Below are 18980 nucleotides of genomic sequence, written 5' to 3'. Positions count from 1 at the left end.
ACAGTTAATTATTTACCTTGAGGAGGATGTCCTTGAAGGACAAGATCAGAAAGATGGTTGTTCATATTTCTTATTTTAGCATAAGCAGTGTAGTGCCCAGACCTCATTGTTCCACTGTGTTCAACAACTCCATAGAGAGAGTATAATACTTTCGTATTCCCTTCAGCCACGTTCTAAAAAAGTGGGAATTAAAGCATGTCAGTGTGGTACTGGCTTTTGAACTAGGCTAGAATATAATCTCTTCGCTTTGATTTGTTTGCCAATGAAAAGGAAGGTGGTCATCTGTGGTAGTACACCCAAATTAAGATAGCTTTGAAGTGCCACTTGCACTTGTCACAAAAAAATAACCTGATAAGCATTCAACACAGATTTTGCTAAGCAGCAGAATTGTGAAAGCACATTAAAATATGGGAGAATGCAAATGTTATTTCATTACTTACTTTACATTTAACTGTACAGAAAGGAGCCATGTCTATCACTTCTGGAAACTTGATATGCCTGTTAACCTTCCGTAGGTTAAATCCAGCCTTAAACAGACAAAAAGTAGAAGGAAAATCCATATTTTAAGTCTAGCATATTAAAACTATGCTTAATTACTAAATACTTCAGCTTAATATTTTTAGCAATACAAATTAAATTTTACGTTAGACGAGATCGTAAGGAAGCAAAATTGTCTCTATTTTTCTCCCGTGCCCAGAGTGTTCTGGCATTACCTCCTTGCCCCTGCAGGCTGCACAAGTTAAGATGGCTCTTCAGCTCACTCTTACGGTAACTTAATGGTAGCAGGAGAGAACGATTCAACTCAATGTACACTCTTCTAACTATGAAGACATCTCTTTCTTCTAGATACTGCAGTACGCCTGATGACCTAATTTTAGATTGTCAAAACTGATGGGAATTCTACTCCCACCTTATTAAAATAATCTTCCAGTATCAAACTGGAAAAACAGGGGAAAAGATGATAAATGTTATTTTCTTAATTGTATAATCACCCTTAATAATATCCTATACATTTGCATTTTCTCTGTGGAATCGCTTTTCATCTACAAAAAAAGTCACCTCCCTTATTTTATTTTTCAGTCTTGAACTGTTTTGACCAAAACTTATATGGTTTTAAATTGAAAAGAGACAACACTGTCTGCTATCCTCATCTATTCCCTCTTTTTCTTCTTTTCCTTTCAAATTTAAAGCCCTACGTGTAAAGCTTTTCTAAGCCTATTCATTAAATTCTTTTAGTGAGGCATCCTGTTCTATCTGTACAGAAACAGAAGAGTTCATCAGCTGCTGTAGTAGCAGGGAACAGTGTTAACTTGCTGCTTAATACAGTTTGCACTAACAATAGTGAAGGAAAAAATTATTAAGCAAATAAACTCACAAGAAGTTGCTTAGACCCCTACTAGGAAGTTTTGCTTTTTTTTTTTTTTCTTTTTTTCCCCCTGACAAAACACACCCACCTCACCACCCCATGAGAAACAAAAAAAAGCCAATGAAACAAAAAACAACCACAACCTTGCATGTATCTGCCTCCCAAATACTGGAAGGAAGAACAACAACAGAAAAAAAAAAAAAACACAAAACAAGATTAGAGATAAATGGAAATATGCTACCATCAGATTTAAGTTAAGCTAGTACAATAGCACAAAATCACAGAATGGCTTGGGTTGGAAAGGACCTCAAGTATCATGAAGCTCCAACTCCTGTACCGTAGGCAGGGCCACCAATCTAATCTAACACTACACCAGGCTGCCCAGGGCCCCATCCAACCTGGCCTTGAACACCTCCAGGGTGATATGATGTATACATATTAAAAATGCACATTTTTGAAATAAATACTGTTCATTACCTGTTGAAATCTCTTTAAGTGAAGAGTTAAAATTGGAGGAGCAAGAGAAATCAGCATTTGCTTTTTGGCATTAGTATAAACATGCTTTTCATCTGCAAGAGAGAAAAAACATTAGTGATTAATATGTAAATCCAAGCATTCAATTTTAGCATGATGAACTGTAAAACAGCTGCCATCATGCAGCTCTCAGATCACAGAATTACTAACTGCTTTTACTATGTCAGATCAGAGCTAGCACACGCAGGATGAATTCTTGCATGTTCTCTACAACTCTCATAATCTGAAACTGCATGCTGCTTTCACCGGTCTTTTGAGCAAACACCAACATGATCTCCCTATGACTGTTACAGAAATTCCACATCTGAGAGAAGAAAGAATAACCACTTAATTCATCCACATTACAAAGTTCTAGATTGAAATGAACCTCCTGAATTAAACCCACTCCTCTTTAACCATCTGTTCCAGTCCTGCAGTATTCTGTACCCAAGCTTGTGAGCACACTACTTTACTTGATTAATAACTTGTATCAGTCTACACAAACAAGGTTCTCACAACCTACACATCAAATACTATTCTACAGATCCAAGTCAGGTTTGAAGTTACACAAGAAGTTACACTCTTTTAAGAACACCCCCCTTCAACCCAAGCAGCAATCGGGACATTTGTTCATTTAAAAGATTAAAAAGTATATATAATCAATCATACTTTTTGTGTTCTTTGGTCCATAACGTCTTTGTGTACATACATCACACAGCAGTTTATTGTTCTCACTAAGTTTTTCATTACGGGTAAATTGATACAAACAGTGATGGATTGAGCCTTCTTCTGGGTTCAGGTCTTCCCTGCTAGCAAGAGTACAAAATGCCATTTCTGCATCTTCGGTTAATATTTCACATGTCTTGGCTGGAACAGTTTGAAGGTCATCTACGACGTTTATATCCGATTCAGCACTGGCACCCAAGTGTAGTTTTGAAAAGTCAGTAGCAAGCCCTTCATCGTCTTCATTTTCTTCATCTTCATCTTTCAAAGACAAGTCATCAAGGCCATTGACAAACTCTACAGGAGAATCTAAGTCTTCTGTGGGGGGATCCACTATAGACTCCTTTTCTACACATTCTTGCTCTGGCTTTCCTGTGCTTTCATGCATGCTTTGAACATCTGTACTATTTCCCTGTATATTTAAGTCATTTTGAGTTAAGTAGTCATCTCTGCAATCATTTGATGATTCCTCTTCCTGCTTCACATCAGGAATTTCAGAGTTAATTTCTGCCTCTCCTTCCTGGTCACATACTACATCTTTTTCTGACTCTTCAGTAGCACAGATATCTGTCAATTGAAGTACCTTTCCCTGGAGTTTTTGCTGGCGGCGCTGGCTCTGCAAATTGGCATACATAATTTATAAGCATAGAAAAAGCATAGAATCATTTAATTGCTCAGGATGGAAAAGACCTTTAAAGATCATCAACCACGACCTAACCATACTACCCTAACTAACAGCCTTCTGCTAAATCATGTCCCTGAGCACCACATTCAAATGGTTTTTAAACACATCCACGGATGGTGACTCAACCACCTCCCTGGTGAGCCTATTCCAGTGCTTAACCACCCGTTCTGTAAAGAAGTGTTTCCTGATATCCAACCTAAACTTCCAGAAGAGTAAGTTTAAATGATACTTAACATTTCTGACCATTTCTTTATGAAATTTCTTGCTGCACCACACATCTGGGTGAATAGGGAGAAAAATACCTACTAGTAAGTGATCTGATGTCAGTTTAACTAACACTGATTTTATCTTTGCTCAGATGTAACAACCCCCACTGCACTCTGTTGCATAGGATCAAGGAGATACAAAGGGAATTGTTGTATTTTAAAGACACTTTCTTAAGCCTGTATTCTAAAGTTTTGTGACTATTTTACAACCAATGAGTGGAGAACCTGACACAAGCACGCTGCCCATCTGAAGTAGCATTAATTTCACATTCCCCTGGATACTAACTTATTCCTTCTACAACAGCTCTTAACAGAATGTATAATTTCTTCACAGCAATGCCCTATATAGAATTGGTCTTTTTTGTTGTGCATTTGATTGAGGAGAAATTCTAAGTTGTCCCCTCTTCCTCCACCTAAACTGAGGAAGCAAAAAAGAACTTGTTTTACCCCAAGTTTCAAGTGCTTCATTAGTAAAAATGAAATACTTATCAAAACCAACCTTGGCTTGTTTTTTGGCCTGTTTCTTTGCTTTCTTCTGAAGGTGCTTACTTGTACCAGGGGGCTCATCTCTCTGCTTAATATAATAATCATTGTTTTTATCATCTTCTTCCTCTTCAGACTCCTTTCCTTTATTTTTTTTAACATTTCTCTCATTTGTATTTTTTGTTTTCTGGTGGTAAAAAAAGAGAAAAGCCACAAAACAATCACAGAAGCAGATATGTTACTGTCCTGGATAACAAAACAGCATTCCAGAGAAAACTACAGGAATGTTAGTTGAGTTCTGAGCCCCAGACATAACATTTTAGTGATTAATATACAACCAACTCACTGACGCCAGCCACCCTAACGCTTAGAAGAGATGGATCTCACTCCAGGTGAAGCCCATGAGAAATGATGATTTGCAAAAGGAAACAGTATGAAAAAGTCAGTATATTAGACCCATATTCTGGACCCATAAAGGGACAACCTTTGCCTCTAATAGATGGAAATCTCATTAAATTCACTAAAGAGTAGCATTTCACACAAGTAGAGACATTTGCAGTTGAACTGCATGTCACACAATTTTTGCAGCATTACCATTTATTTGCTTCTGCTAAAACAAAATCTGTTCATTTGCACGATTCCTTTGGTTAAGGGGATTTCATTTCAATATGTATTCATTAGTTGAGCAGTGCTACATGGCAAATCTGAAATACTATACGTGCTGATTCTCAATTTGAAGCTCAAAGCAAATCAAGTATTCTGAGTGTCAATTTTTGAGAGCAGGCAAATCAAATAAGTATTCAGACACTATTCTAGCGATGCTTCTCAATTTTATTCAATATGCATTTAGATTATGAGAAGTATTATTGCACTGAGTGTAGAAAAATGGATGAAAAGTCAGAAAATAAATTGCTATTTATACTAAAAGTATACCAGTGGGCAACCATCACTGTCATGCCATTTAGTTCATCAATGACAGCGAAGGCAAACTGCTAAACATTGTTCTTTGTAACTCAATTTTCCACTGTAGTGAGACAGCATTTGAATTTACCAGATTATTCCCTAAGCCAATGTCTACACCAGAGTTATTAACTGACAATGCAGAAAGATCACCAATATACTATCACTGATTTTACAAAGGCAACTTAAGAGCCATTACTTACTGGAGTAAGTCTCATGAAAATCTTATTCTCTGCCTTTCTGAGGCAAGATCAGTATTTTGATATGCAAAGAGGCGTTTAGAAAGATGCATATATTAATTCCCAAATGAATATATAATATGTGCTTTCATATACAAAAAACAAAATTAAGCCAGGTGTCAAGCACATACAGGTCCTTACCTGATCATCTAGTACAGGAAGCGACAAATCAAGGAAAGATTCATGGACCAAGGATACCTTTAAATGAACATTTAAGAGTTCAATTTAAATTTTTGGATACAGCTGGCATGCTGTCAAATAAGCTTATCTGTATATATCTTTGTTGCATTCAATGTTGGGTTTTTTTCCCCCACTTATGCATACAAATGTAAAACATAGTCAATCTGTATTCACAAAGAGCTATCCACAATTAAATTCTACCAATCCTACAGAAGTAAGAAATACTTTCATTAGTCTTGGTTTTCTAGAGCATGAGAATACAGCCTAGGGCCTATGAGGTTCATTCTGAGATCTGCCAGGATAATCATCTAACCCACTCACTAATATCCATAATGATCCCATTTTCGGGGTGCCTCATCCCCACAGTGCCTTCTTCCTTAACTATTTTCCTAGGAACTCCATGGTAATTCCTACATGGGAAAGGGATTAGGAAAGTCCATTAATTGTCTAATGAAAAAGTAAAGAGAGACCTTCCTAGCATACTGCTGCTGGTAACAGAACAGAACAACTCATTCACTACAATTTGCATCACTGGAAGGTATTTACCTGGAATCTGATAATAAATTATTTTGGTAGGTGCAGCTTGCTGCTGCTACCCTCTTTTTTTGGAACTTTTGGAAAGAAATGGAAGATTAACTCTGTAGGAATAAGGAAGACAGATTTCCAGCCAATCATGCGACTCATCAGCTCACAGATGTGTATTAACTGAAGAAAATCTCTCTAATTCCACTTATTTCTACAAAGTTACTTTGGGGTTCTTCTCAAAAGGACATAAAATCATGCACTAAGGCATTCAAAGCAGGTACTTTACTCACTGTTCTGCATTCCTCACACATAATCGCACTGGTTAATTCTCCACCAAAGATTCGATCTACAAAACTTTTTATTCCTTTCTTCTTCTCATATTCTGAGAATTGACAAAGTACACATTGCAGTTAACAATATTGCATATAATATAGTGGCAACCCATTTAATTATGGCATACCAAATCCCCCAAAATCCCACCAACATTATGTAAGAAGTACATGGCACGTGTTAGTCTGTTCCATCTACTCAGCAAGTGCAGTATGACTCTTACAATAAGATCCTTTCATATATCAAAGGAGCAGGTGTAAAGAATCTGCAAAAGACACCTTGACTGAACTGAAAACTTTACAGCTTTCTCAAGTCAAATGCATTTTTTAATTTCCTCAGAACGACCACACCCCAGCAGGAGTTCCCATTTTCTCTCTGGATTTACCTCAGACAATTGTCTGAAGCTAAAGCTAAATATCAGCTTTCATCACAATCAGACCTCTACAAACAAAACCAATTTCTTCAACCTATATTTCCACTGTAGCACATACTGTCTTATTCCACTATAGAAAAACACCGCTAAGGTCAGCAAGACTTCTAAAGACATCATTTAATGTTTGATCATTTAAAGTTTTATGTTCTAGACGGACACATATTCAAGATTTGGCACTTAACATGTATCTTTTAATGACAACTGTTGGTGTCAGAATGAAAAAAAAATTTAAACTATCATACCATCAGCAACACATTTTTACCTTTAATTTTCTTTCTCAGTTCTTCTTCATTTTGTTTGTTTGAATCAGTCAGAGCCTTCAGTATTCCAACACTTATTCGCTGAAATTTTCAAAACAAGCACACATTTTGCACTATTTCCTAACTGAATTCAGTTAGCTTTATAAAGTGCCTCAAATTGAGAAAAAAAAAAATTCTCTTTACTGTTAAAAGAATCCATACAAACAACACAACTGCCTGTATAGATAATAGAGACCTCCTGCATTTTGACGTTAAAAAAAACAGCCAACCAATCAAGAAACAAATTTGCAATCATAACATCACAATTAGTATATAAGAAAGTTAGTCCAAGGATTAAATACTTTATAAAATTAGAACTGGACAAACACAGCATGAAATTTCCACAAGCGTTCCTCTAGATTTTTCAGAAAGGAATACACACACACACACAAAAACCAACAGAAAATATCACTGCATTTGAAACTTAAACAATGTGTGCAACCTTGAAGAGATAGACGATAGGAACAAATTTATTTCTTTGAATATTCTTTTCTAAAATTAAAATAGCAATACTCATGATGGTCTCTTTACAACGATACTACTTAGAGCCTGCTATGTTCTACAGCTCTGTTGTCAATCCTCTGCAAGTACGTACTTATGGGCAGCACAAACCACTTTACATAGGGTTGACCTCTCTGAGAAAGAATGCGTTTTCTTCCTTCAGCAGAGATGAAAGTCTTGATCTGAAGAAGAAAGTTATATGCAACTATGAAACTAACACTCACTTGAATTTCTTCTGCTCTCATTCCATCAAGTAAGTATCGAAGCAATTCCTGACTGTCTTGCTGTTGATAACCTTTAAATCGTATTGCTCTGTTAAAGGAAACAATAATTGTGAAGTATAGCTGATCTTAGAGATAAAAAAAAAGTAAAAACAACATGCTCCAGACACAAAAGTGCAGAATCTCAAGCATCCACGTATTTAAGAGCACTAAATATCTGCATATGTTAGTTTCTAAAAATCTGAACATATCATTGTATCACTGAATCTCTTTCATTTTATTTCTCTTTGCTTATATTTCGCTTTTTACCCTTTCAAAACTTTAAGTACTATGATAACTTTAAATGCAGTGATGTAAGCTCAAGAAAAAGAAAGAAAACTCACCTTTTGTTTAAAGAACACTCCCTCCAGCCCCCCCAAACTCATTATGCTATGCAGTTACATAGATACTCACTTTTTACAAACCTGAGCAAAAAGTTCCTTAGGAGTCACTACCCCTCTCTTTGTCTCTTGCATTTCTGTCAGGAATTGATGCATGGCTAAAGTCAAAGGACCTGGCTGATCTAGTTTTACCAGCTGAGGTTCCTGTTTTAAACAACAATAACAGAATTGGCCCTTAGTTTGGAGACTGATCCTTCTGGATTAGGTTTTTCCCTGTCTGATCTCTCGACTTCTTGAAAATACTCTTACAAGACAGAATACACACAATTTCAAGATGGCATTCTGTTACACTGACAAGAACAAGCAACAAATGGTTTCTCATCACGTAATATCAAAACACTGACTTGAAAGTCATTAGCTATTTTTTTTTGTTCAGTTGCAACTGTTTATTTCTTGCTTTTATTCAGTGCTTTAACCCATTTTTTTTTTTTCCCAGCCAAATACCCACTGGGTTTGTGCTGGAGACATTTTCTAGTTCCCTATGTTGCATTCAGACGAATGCAAAAGTTATACAGTTCCATTTCTTTGAAAATGAAAAGCAGACTGACTTCAGCAGCAGCTCTGTTAAATTCAGTGGTGAAGTTTCCACTGATTTCACATTTTAATCTTGTTAATAGTTAAAGAGTTTTCAAATCTAGAGAAGAGAGTATTGCTTGCTTTTTTTAAACAGAATTGAGGAAAACAAACAAACAAATCCACAATGAAGGTTGAAACATATATACCATGAACAACTCAGGTGACTCGATCTTAACTGTTGTGTTGGGTATTTTAGCTTCTTTAAGCAGCTCCCTCAGGACTGGGGTCTGTGATAAATTCTGCAGAAGACAAAGGAAAGAAAAATAGGCAGGGAACAGGTAGCCAGGGAACAATAGGAAAGGAAGTTCCCCTTGCACGTGTTAGCAACAAGATTAACAGTAAGTTATATTTGCCAACCACAATTAGAGAGTTAAGTATGACTTTGGACACAAATCTGGAAATTCTATAAATGTTTAACTACTAAAAGTAAATCCCACAGAACTAAGGGGACTCGCAAATATCTTCTCTCTACATTCTCATTGGTCATAGAAGCCCTAGATGTATTCTACAGACTGACCTTTTGACGGTCTACTTACTAGTATCTGTTTTAAATCGAAAGGTTAATCTAGTGCACATATTTATTCCCTTAGTTTTAAATGTATTACAACATAAAATCAAGCTGTTCATTAAAATCTACAAGTGCAATGTGAATTTTGCTCAAGAAAAGCCAGCAGCCAAAGAGTACAAGGTAACACGCAAGTTTTAAAACATTCAGAAGAGGAAGCTTACTTAATCTATGCATTTCTTAGCTAAGAAAGATAGCAATGGAATATGCTGATCCAGTTAATATTTTCCTCTATTTGATTTCCTGCTGCTTACAGCGAGTATTTTGTTTCAGTAAACATCCATGGTCTTTGGGTATTAATGTCATATTCCAAGAGGTCAGGAAGGGTAACATACCAGGCTACTTTACAATGTATTTTTACATTATTACTAAATTTGGACGTTGGCATGCTTAATCTCTATCAATAAAAGATGCTGTCCCTCAAAGGCAAGGCAATTGCTTAGATCTCCACTTAGTGCAAGTCTGAACCTGCAGTGCCATTCCTTCATATTTCTCTGGGCCAATGCACTATTTTTAAAATGAACCCATCATTCTTGGCAGATAAAAATCATATTTTAGTGGTGCTATTTCTTTATCTGATTTTTATTTTTTACTTTTTAAGAACAGCAGTAACTACTGTACCTGCATCACTGCGTTAAAGAAACATGTATTCCCCAAGTTACTAAGTCCTTTCACAGTCACTTCAGAGTTGGTACTGGAATGAGAACTCTCTTTCAGCAATACTTCTTTTTCTTGCTCATTTCTGCTGTCTTTTTCTACTTTTTTAATTCCAACATCTTCGTTCTCTTTTTGCTTTTCTGCTGAAACAAAGAAATATATTAACCCAATAACAACAAAGGGGCAAGGATAAAGTTGTTATATGCAGGAGCAAACTATGATGTTTGAAACATAAACATATGATAATTAATTCTATAATCCTATAGATGCAAGGTTCTTAACTCCTATCACTTAGACAGTCTAAAACAAACAAGAAACTTTTGAAACAACATTTCATATCAGCTTAGCACTTAAACATGACACTCAGCCCATAAGTCATTCATGCCAACAATCTCTGAAACTCAGCACGTGTTATCTGAAATTTCATTCCTGTTGCAACATCCTCTATGTTAGGGGTTTCTACAGCATCCAACAAGATGGCATCTGGCCCTCTTGATATGGCATTATTATCTGAAATGAAACTCAAAAGGATTCCCACTGTGAAAGAATCCTCATGTTTTCTTCATTAATATAAACAGATGAAACAGAGAGGAACATATTCTTCAAGAGACATTAAAGATATTTTCCCCAAAATTACCTTGGTGCATAGCTCAAAATTCCAATGACTTAACAAAATATAAAGGAACACCAGCTAGTTTTCAGAATAACACCTGCACCAGTTCTACCAGTTTGGCAATCTACCCTTGATAAGGTTTCTGACAAATAGGGCTGGGAGTCAAGGTAACTTTTAGACAATGCCAGCTCTGAGGAAGCAAGAAAATGGACAATATCAAATTTGTTGACGAACAAGGAAAGAATAACTGCTGGAATTTCTGAAACAGGCAACCACAGGCAGCTATGAAATCAGCAGCCTACTTCAAATCTATTCCAGCAAGCAATCTAAGTCCAGATAATACATGCAATGAAACTACTTATCTGGCAAAGATGGAGCAAACACACCCAAAGATTCTGATCCCCTTTGGGAAAAGCTCAGCTGATTCCTGCACAAAATATTCAGAGACAACTACTTGGCGTTGCTGGTTTGGGTGTGATCTGTTTCCAAAAGGGGCTATGATGTGACTCAAGCGTAGGACAATGTTGGAAATCTTGATAGGAGTTAAAGAATTTATTCTGCTATGAAAACTCCTCCAAGTGGAAATGCTTTGCAGAGAAATAGTTTTGCATAGCACAACATCCATAGCATAGCAAACTGGAGGAGTAGGTTGGGCTTTTTGCTTTTAAACAACCACATTTTGAAGGCAGACTGCAGAGTTCTCAATGCTTTGCAGCAACATGTACACCCTCAGAAAACAAATCCTCTTATATCCTAATGGAAGGAGTATACAAGCTGCAACAGCTGAAGACCTAGCCATTCCAGCTGATACTTTCAGATGTCTACATAAATACATAAAAAATAAAAATCAAATTACCTTTAAGCAATTACAATTTATTTTTTTTCCCCTCAAATCTCAAGAGAGACAGGGCAATACTGATGAATTAACAGGACCTTTCTTAGTACCGAAAGTCGATTATTTAATCACAGTACGTCCTAATAACATGCTTAATTTCCTGCTACTCTTTCATTTTTCAGTCTACAAAAGTTCACGAGACATTAAGAAAAAATCGGGTCCAATTAAGTCTATGGGCTGAGATGTTTTGCTTTCAGAACTAACAAAGAAAAATAAATGAAAAAATTAGCCATTTAAATTATCATAAGATACTCTTTAGTAAGCAAAGAATTAATGAACATTCTTAATTTACAAAATTATTTGCTGTATTTAAGAGTCTTTCTGATTTACTCTATGGATACCACAGTTACTTACCTAAACGTGATGAGTTGACACAAACTTGTTTTTTAATATAATCCACAGTCTGGCCCAAACGTGTTGAAGTACTGTATGGAACTTCGTTATCACATATGTAGCACCTGTGGTGGCCCACCCACACCCCCCAAAAAATGATAAAAAAAAGTTATTCCTATTTTTTTTTTCCATTACAATTCCTAAACTACTTACTCGTTACATGCAATTAATTACACAAAGACATAAAATTACAAGTTATGGGGATTTGTTTTTTTTGTTTTTGAAGGTTTTGAAGTCCTACAGAAGTAGCTTCAATTTATTTCTGATTAAAAAAGTAAGTACAGTGATCTACAAACAAAAATGAGACCTTTAAGGGAAGTGTTTTACAAACCTAGACTGCATGCAAAGGAAACGTTGGGCCAATTTTGCCCAAATAAAGGAAGTGAGATAATAGGCCTTATAGGAAATGGCCTTCCAATCTTACAGCACTGAATAAAAAATTGATTATTTTTGTGCTCCATCAGTTCTGCATGCTTTTTTTCCCCTCTTTTATTACTGAAATAAATCTGTTTGTCTCTTCACGAGCAAAGAAGTAACTAACCACAAGCACATAGTTACACCACTGATCTGATTTCAACAAAGTTTTGATAGAAATTACAGTGATAAAGGCTTGAGTAAGAGTTAATTTTTGCTGGAACACATAAAGCATATGGAGAGTTGTATGTATCGATTTCGTAGTTCCATTCAATCAACTATTTGAAGAGGTCTTAAAAGCTATTGAAGGGAATGCAAACACTTCTGCACTTAGAAACATGGCAATTACAGTTATTAGGCACAAATGCATTTAGCAGATCTCAGGATTATCTGTAACTTTCTGATCTTAAAAGCAGCAGAAGCCTGCAGTAATTTGCTTCCCTAAATCTCTAGCATCTTCAGTACTAGCTGTGATTTTTCCTTTTTTTTTCCCCAATGTTTCATTAAAAAACAAACAAAAACAACAACAAACCCTGGCTCTACCTGTGGAATCCTTGAGTATGTATTTATTGTCAGTTGGTTAATTGTAAAAATTGGCATTCTCACTCCTACAATAACAAGATGATGGTTACTTTTATGGGCAATTCCTAACACAGTAACCTTTCAACAACTACCTTTCTAGGAAGTCTTGAAGAAATCAGGAGATTAAAATTAAGTTTCTTCAGTGATGCCAATTTGACTAATGTGTGAAAACCATTATTAGATCCAAATGTGAGGTCCTACTGCAAGTGCGTACAATAACATTTCTTGTAAACACCAAGTAGAAGACAATGAATTGCTAGAACTCTCCTCTTTCTCTCCATATTCAAAACTACTTACAGGTATTATTTGAGTCCAATTTCAATCGTGTATGCATACACACTATATACATTAATTCATAAATTCATAGCATTAACAAATGCTGATTGAAATTGCTTTTGACTTTTTGGTTTTATGTACTAAAGTCACAATGAAGTACAGTTCTGGACTGTTCTGATTAATAACAATACTTTAAGGCCGATATCCAGTTCTCTGGTTAACTTCTTACACAAGTTTGTACAAGAGAAGAAAGCAAATATTTTGTTTAGACAACTTTCTCTCATTCAATAGTACTTTCATTTCAAAATACCTCAAAATCATCAGTTTAACACTTAATTAAAATCACAAATAAATTCACTAGTTCATAAGTAATATACATGTATTACTAAAAGTTTGTTTCCAATCAAGAACAGTATAAAAATACTAATCATCACATGTATGTGCTAAGTATGATCACACAAAGAGACAGACTAATATAAAATCAACACAGCAATGAATAATAAGTTTAGAAGAAGGTAACTTTAAGCAAAATCAAAACTATGGCAGATACCATATTTCTATACAGCACAGTTCAGGATGCTACAGTTCTCCATTGCACATTAATGTACTGCTCCTCTGAAGAGAAGAGACTATTACCAGGAAGACAGAATTTGTTTTAACTGACCCAATAGCATCTTTTAATCCTGCAGCTGTGCTTCTTGAACAATGTATCTTGTATTAAGAGGTCATAATTACTTTTATCTTCTCAGTAAGTAAGATTTTCATTAAGTCTGCACCAGAAAGGAGCTTCTACCAAGGATTGAAGTTAAGATTTAAAGCTATACAACATGTTTCTGCGTGTCAGTAATTTGAGCAAGCAAAAGCAGTGAAATAAGAAATCAGCAGCATTTACTGATTGGTCAATTCTAAGTTCAATTATAAAAACGTTCTAATTAGGAGTTTTACAAGAGAGTAATATTTACTCAGCAGATCTTAACAAATACTACTGTGTGTGGAAACACTTTACATATTCCTAAAGAACTCCCAGAAATCACAAAGAAAACACAAGATATCCCAGCCTCTGTTTCCCTCTAGCTGCATCTTAACTGTTTCCTGACAAACTCACCACACACTCCAGTTGTCCAAACTGAGAACCAAACAATGGGGATCTGATCTTGGCGTTGTGTAATGCTTTAAAGCATGCTGCTCTTGAGAATTTCTGCCACAGCCCTATAATGTTGATAACCAGAAGCGTCACAAAATCCAGTTTTGACTACCAATGAAACATAAAAAGAGTCAGAGTATAAAGAAAGTATTTAAATGAAAACCATTCAATTATGTTCAACCAATTAGGATGAATAGATGGCTCTTTATTTCAAGACATTTGTTCTGCAGACAGAAAAGTACCTTCCTGAGTGCAGAATAAACATAGAGTCTTTTTGAGACTGAAAATCTAATTTACAAAATCTAGTTTGAATGGCTTGAAGAACTCAACAGAAAAAGAACAAACAAGCAAACAAAACCAAAAGCAACCAATTGTTTGGCATGCAGAGTTCTAACTTCAACAAACTAATGTTAGCACAAGATATTATGGTGAAAACAAAAAATTTAGACCATTAACATAAATTTATATTTTCTTAGAAAAATAATTTGGACTTTCATAGAAAGCAAATCCTCAAGATTGTGTTTTAGCCTTAAGTCTGCTAAATGCCTTTGTGCCAAGCTTTGAAGTACTTCTCGTGCAATTCAGAGCAGACCTTTCTCATAAGACTACCTATATCAAATCGCTCACATAGCACACTTAAAATGATAATGAAAAGGTGTAACTGTTTAATTAAAGCTCTATTTTTCCACTCAATTATGAGGCACTGAAAGATGTTAATAGAAATTAACAACAAAACAAGAGATACCCTATGGCCACATTTTAGACATAACCATATTGGAGGGCTTTCATCAGTCTCTTCCTCAGATTTCTCTCGTGTCTTGTTGTCTGCCTTGCAGTCCTGACAAACATGCCATTCCACATTCAGCAGTGCCTTTTTCAGATGACTTTGTTCCAGTCCTTTACGAATATGCTTGCATACAGGCTCTACAAAACATAAAGCACAAGATTCTTGTAGGTATCATAACAAATGTGGAATGTTTATGGGTTTCAAAGACGCAGGATATAATCCAGAAACTGTGATGATCTCTCCAAACTCAAAGGAATACTGACTGACAATTTAGTAGACATTACCAGAAAACCCATTCAGAAGCCCATACACTTTGTTACCTCCACTCACAATCTGAGGACATTTTCGATAAATCCTAAACTCTTGCATTACTAAGAAAAAAAATAATAATTCAAATATCACTCATATCTACATTGTCAAAGCTTTTGGTTACAAACCTACCTAATGAGCCAGGCTGTGGGCTTCTACTACTGTGGTGTTACGATTCCCACACCTCTCAAGGAGCAGCCACAGCCCACTGCCACAGTTCCCAGTCACCAAGGCAGCACCTGGCTGGCCTATAAAAGTGGAGATTGTGGAGGTTATGCTTCCAGCTGAGCTGCTCAGTGAAATTATGCAGCAGATCGTGGTAGAAAGAAAAAAAAAAAATGGCAGAACCATCCCTCTTATACCATCATCATTTTGCACTATAATACGACATTCTACATATAGCTATATCTTCTGGGCCTGGTGTGAACTCCTCTATTCAGACTCTGTTTACACTGAGAATAAGTGTTTGCTGTTAGAAGGCTTGTTTTGTTGTTGGTGGTGACATTGTCACTTGAGAGTGAAGATAAGCTACCTGTATGCTTAAGTCTTACACAGAGAAATCGGGCTAAAAATGTACAAAGCATAGTTCAGCCATCTTATTATCATCACCCTACAACTCCTCAATATTTGCAGTTACTAATGTTTAAATTTGCAAATAGAAGGTCAAATATCTGACAGTATCAATAGGTAGCTCAGAAAAACAACACAGAATAAAGAAACTCATGCTGAAAGAAAAATGTGTTCTGTGTACTTAGTACCTTAAACTAACATGCTTTAGTGAAACTTTTATTGAAAACAGTTACCTTGTCGTTTACATACTTCAACCTTATTAAGTTTTTTGCTACAGAATTACTGTTTTCCTCTTCAAAACCAGAGACTTCTCAGAAGAAACATACCCACTATGTCCAGAGACTCATCAGCCTGTGCAGTTTTGCCTTTGGTGCGTTTCTTTCCCATATTTGTAGCCTATGATTTTCTTCACACGCAACAGTGACCTAGCAATGAAAAAATCAGGAATTAGGTTTAAGTTTTATTTGTTAGTTGCTAAACAATACATTGTTTCCGTGGCCGAGATGTTCCTTCAGGAGAATGAACTTGTAGTCTGACATTCTCAAAAGAAATTAATTTTAATTTAACAGAAGCAAATGTAACTGTGGTAGAAACAAGAAGCCAGCATGAATTATTAAAAACGGTTTAAAACCCTAAAGCAAAAGCAACGCAAAGGAGAACAAAGTGAATTAGTTATGTATCAAAGATCTTACAGACTTTCAGAACTTGGACTTTAAGTAACTGGTAAAACAGCAATTCCAGGAAATGAAACTGAGTTTTTCCCTATTAAGTCTTCAAGACTTGCGCAATTACAGTCTTTCACTTTTGTTTTCTGTAAATCTCTCGCATTGTTGATAAGGCTTGACATGTGCGAATACTCTAACATATTTAAAAATATACAAACAATGGGAATTCCATCTTTTAAATTACTTTGTTGGAGGAAATTTATCATTGCTTCCCAACATTACAAGAAAATACAAGGGCTAGTATTTGGTATGCCCATAAACCCTTCTACAAAAAACAATCTACCATTACAGAGCTGAGAGATTCCCTTCAGAAAGTTTGGTGCTTGTTTCACTTTTAGCCTGGAGTTCCTGTAAGGCTCTGAGACTTATCTCACAGATGTCAGAATTGACATTTGCAAAGATGCAGACTGAAAGGATGGAACACCTCCCCTGCAAGAACAGGCTGTGAGATCTGGGGCTGTTCAGCCTGGAGAAGAAAAGGTTCTGGGGAGAACTAAGAGTGGACTTTCAGTATCTAAAGGGGAGCTGTAAGAAAGAAGGGGACAGAGTCTTTAGCAGGGTCTGCTGTGATAGGGCAAGGGAAAATGGTTTCAAGCTAAAAGTGGAAAGTGGGATACATTAGATTGGATATAAGGAAAAGGATGGTTTTTGTTTTGTTTTTTTTTTTCCTCAATAATGATGGAAAGGCAGTGGGACAGGCTGCCCAAAGATGGTGGATGCATCATCCCTGGAAACACCTGAGGTCAGGCTAGACAGGGCTCTGAACAACCTGAACTAGCTGTAAGTGTTCCATTCATCACAGGAGAGTTGAACCAGATAGCCTTCAAAAGTCCCTTCCAACTAAAATGATACTATGAAAAAGTTCCTAATTGAGTCCCTGCAGATTCATGCACGCTTTGCAAGCTGGCCTGGTTCTGCTCTCCACCCTTCAAGTCAGCAGCGGGTAAATGCGCAAACACAGAACTCAGTCTGACTTATAACATCCATCCTTTCAAAACCAGGTCTAAGCTTGGAATCAGCACCACACTAAGAAAACAACTGCTTGCTTGATGCTGCCACAGCCAGAAAACAAAACCAGTGTAAACAAATCAGCATAACTGAGCTGGGGAGAGCTTAGACACACTACTTTTTTGTAGTGCTTACAAAAAAGTGCTCTTGAGCTTAGACAGGACTTTTTTGTATGAAAAACCTTTTAAGAAGCATGCTTGTAGAGCTGATAACCCAGATGTTAAATGAGAAGTAGCAGAATGGTTAAATGACTTCAAGAGCAGTTCCCGGAGGTGCTCAGGGCCAGGATGGATGGGGCCCTGGGAAGCCTGAGCTGGGGGGGGCAGCCCTGCCCATACGAGGTGTTGGGGTTGGCTGGGCTTTGAGCTCTCTCCCAGCCCAAATTTTTCTGCGATTTCATGATCACATTTATAAATATGCATTCAGTTTAGTCAGAAGAAGAGTTCATCCAAATTCCATCCCCAGCACATTTTTTTTTTCCCCACAGAAAATCACAACGCTTGATCTTTTACAGTCAGTCCTAAATAATTACAGCCCTTCCCAAGCTGATTTAGCCCCAGCCAGGCTGACAGGTCAGCACCAAGCTGTTCACACAACCTGCTGCGGTCAGCCAGACGTGTCTGACAGGATCTCCACCAGCAACCTACACTGGGAAGTGGGACACAGAAACCAACATCTAACCCAAGAAAAGGCTGGGTTTGGTTTCAATTCACGACAGCTTTATTTTTTAGCAAAGAGCACTCTGAAAAGCACTAAAAGCGCAGGGTAATGCTCCCAGGCGGCCAAGCCCAGCGGTCCCACCGGTCACCTACTGCCAGCAGGGAGCCAACACCTCTGTCCCGCGACAGGAGCCGGACAGGGCCGGAGGACCTCGGGGTCGGGGTTGTGGCCACACCACCTCACTCACCGCGTCCCGCGCCGCTCACGTGTCGCCCGCACGGCCCCGCTCCGGCCTCCCCGCGAAACAGCACGCGAGTCCGCCCCATTCGCTTCCAATTGGCCGAAAACGCCTCCGTGTCTTTGCTGACAGACGGCGCAGCCAATAGGAAAAGGCGAGAGCCGCGGCTGGAGCAGAGACGGCGGACAGCCAGCAAAGCAAGTCTCGGGATTGAGGTGGCCGGAGTACCCGGCACGCCGCCGTCCCTCACCTGCTCCCGTCGCAGCACGGACGGCGTGGCGTTCCATGGCTCAGTCCCGGGCAGCCGGCAGCTTCACCTCAACCCCGGGCAACGGTCAGCAGCTGCCGCGCGTACTTCCGGCGCGCTGCATTGTGGGCCGTGAGGGCATAGGGTGGGCGGTGGA

The 18980-nt window shown here is 37.5% G+C and overlaps 1 protein-coding gene across 4 annotated transcripts in view; it reads right to left on the bottom strand.

Moving 5' to 3' along the window:
- Positions 1-18980, bottom strand: part of USP16 (ubiquitin specific peptidase 16) — a 21709-nt gene extending 2729 nt beyond the window's left edge. The window contains exons 1-18 of one of the 4 annotated variants that reach the window (XM_085241632.1): positions 18827-18964; positions 16272-16370; positions 15508-15623; positions 15050-15203; positions 14241-14344; positions 11825-11928; positions 9927-10105; positions 8887-8979; positions 8178-8308; positions 7728-7815; positions 6966-7044; positions 6231-6322; positions 5377-5433; positions 4053-4223; positions 2549-3218; positions 1844-1935; positions 441-527; positions 17-173 (exon numbers count right to left, since the gene is read on the bottom strand). In XM_085241632.1, the coding sequence (XP_085097758.1) occupies positions 17-173; positions 441-527; positions 1844-1935; positions 2549-3218; positions 4053-4223; positions 5377-5433; positions 6231-6322; positions 6966-7044; positions 7728-7815; positions 8178-8308; positions 8887-8979; positions 9927-10105; positions 11825-11928; positions 14241-14344; positions 15050-15052 (2107 nt within the window). In that variant the 5' untranslated portion in view covers positions 15053-15203; positions 15508-15623; positions 16272-16370; positions 18827-18964. Of the gene's footprint in view, positions 1-16; positions 174-440; positions 528-1843; positions 1936-2548; positions 3219-4052; positions 4224-5376; positions 5434-6230; positions 6323-6965; positions 7045-7727; positions 7816-8177; positions 8309-8886; positions 8980-9926; positions 10106-11824; positions 11929-14240; positions 14345-15024; positions 15204-15507; positions 15624-16271; positions 16371-18585; positions 18646-18826 lie in introns of those variants that run through there. The other 3 variants (XM_085241613.1, XM_010722515.4, XM_085241616.1) reach the window with 3 other exon arrangements.

The sequence above is a fragment of the Meleagris gallopavo genome, chromosome 1 (assembly GCF_905368555.1).
Source record: "Meleagris gallopavo chromosome 1, MGAL_WU_HG_1.1, whole genome shotgun sequence".
NCBI classification, from domain to species: Eukaryota; Metazoa; Chordata; class Aves; order Galliformes; family Phasianidae; genus Meleagris; species Meleagris gallopavo.
The sequence above is the reverse complement of the archived record's forward strand: the minus strand, read 5'-3'. Positions and strand labels throughout refer to the sequence as shown.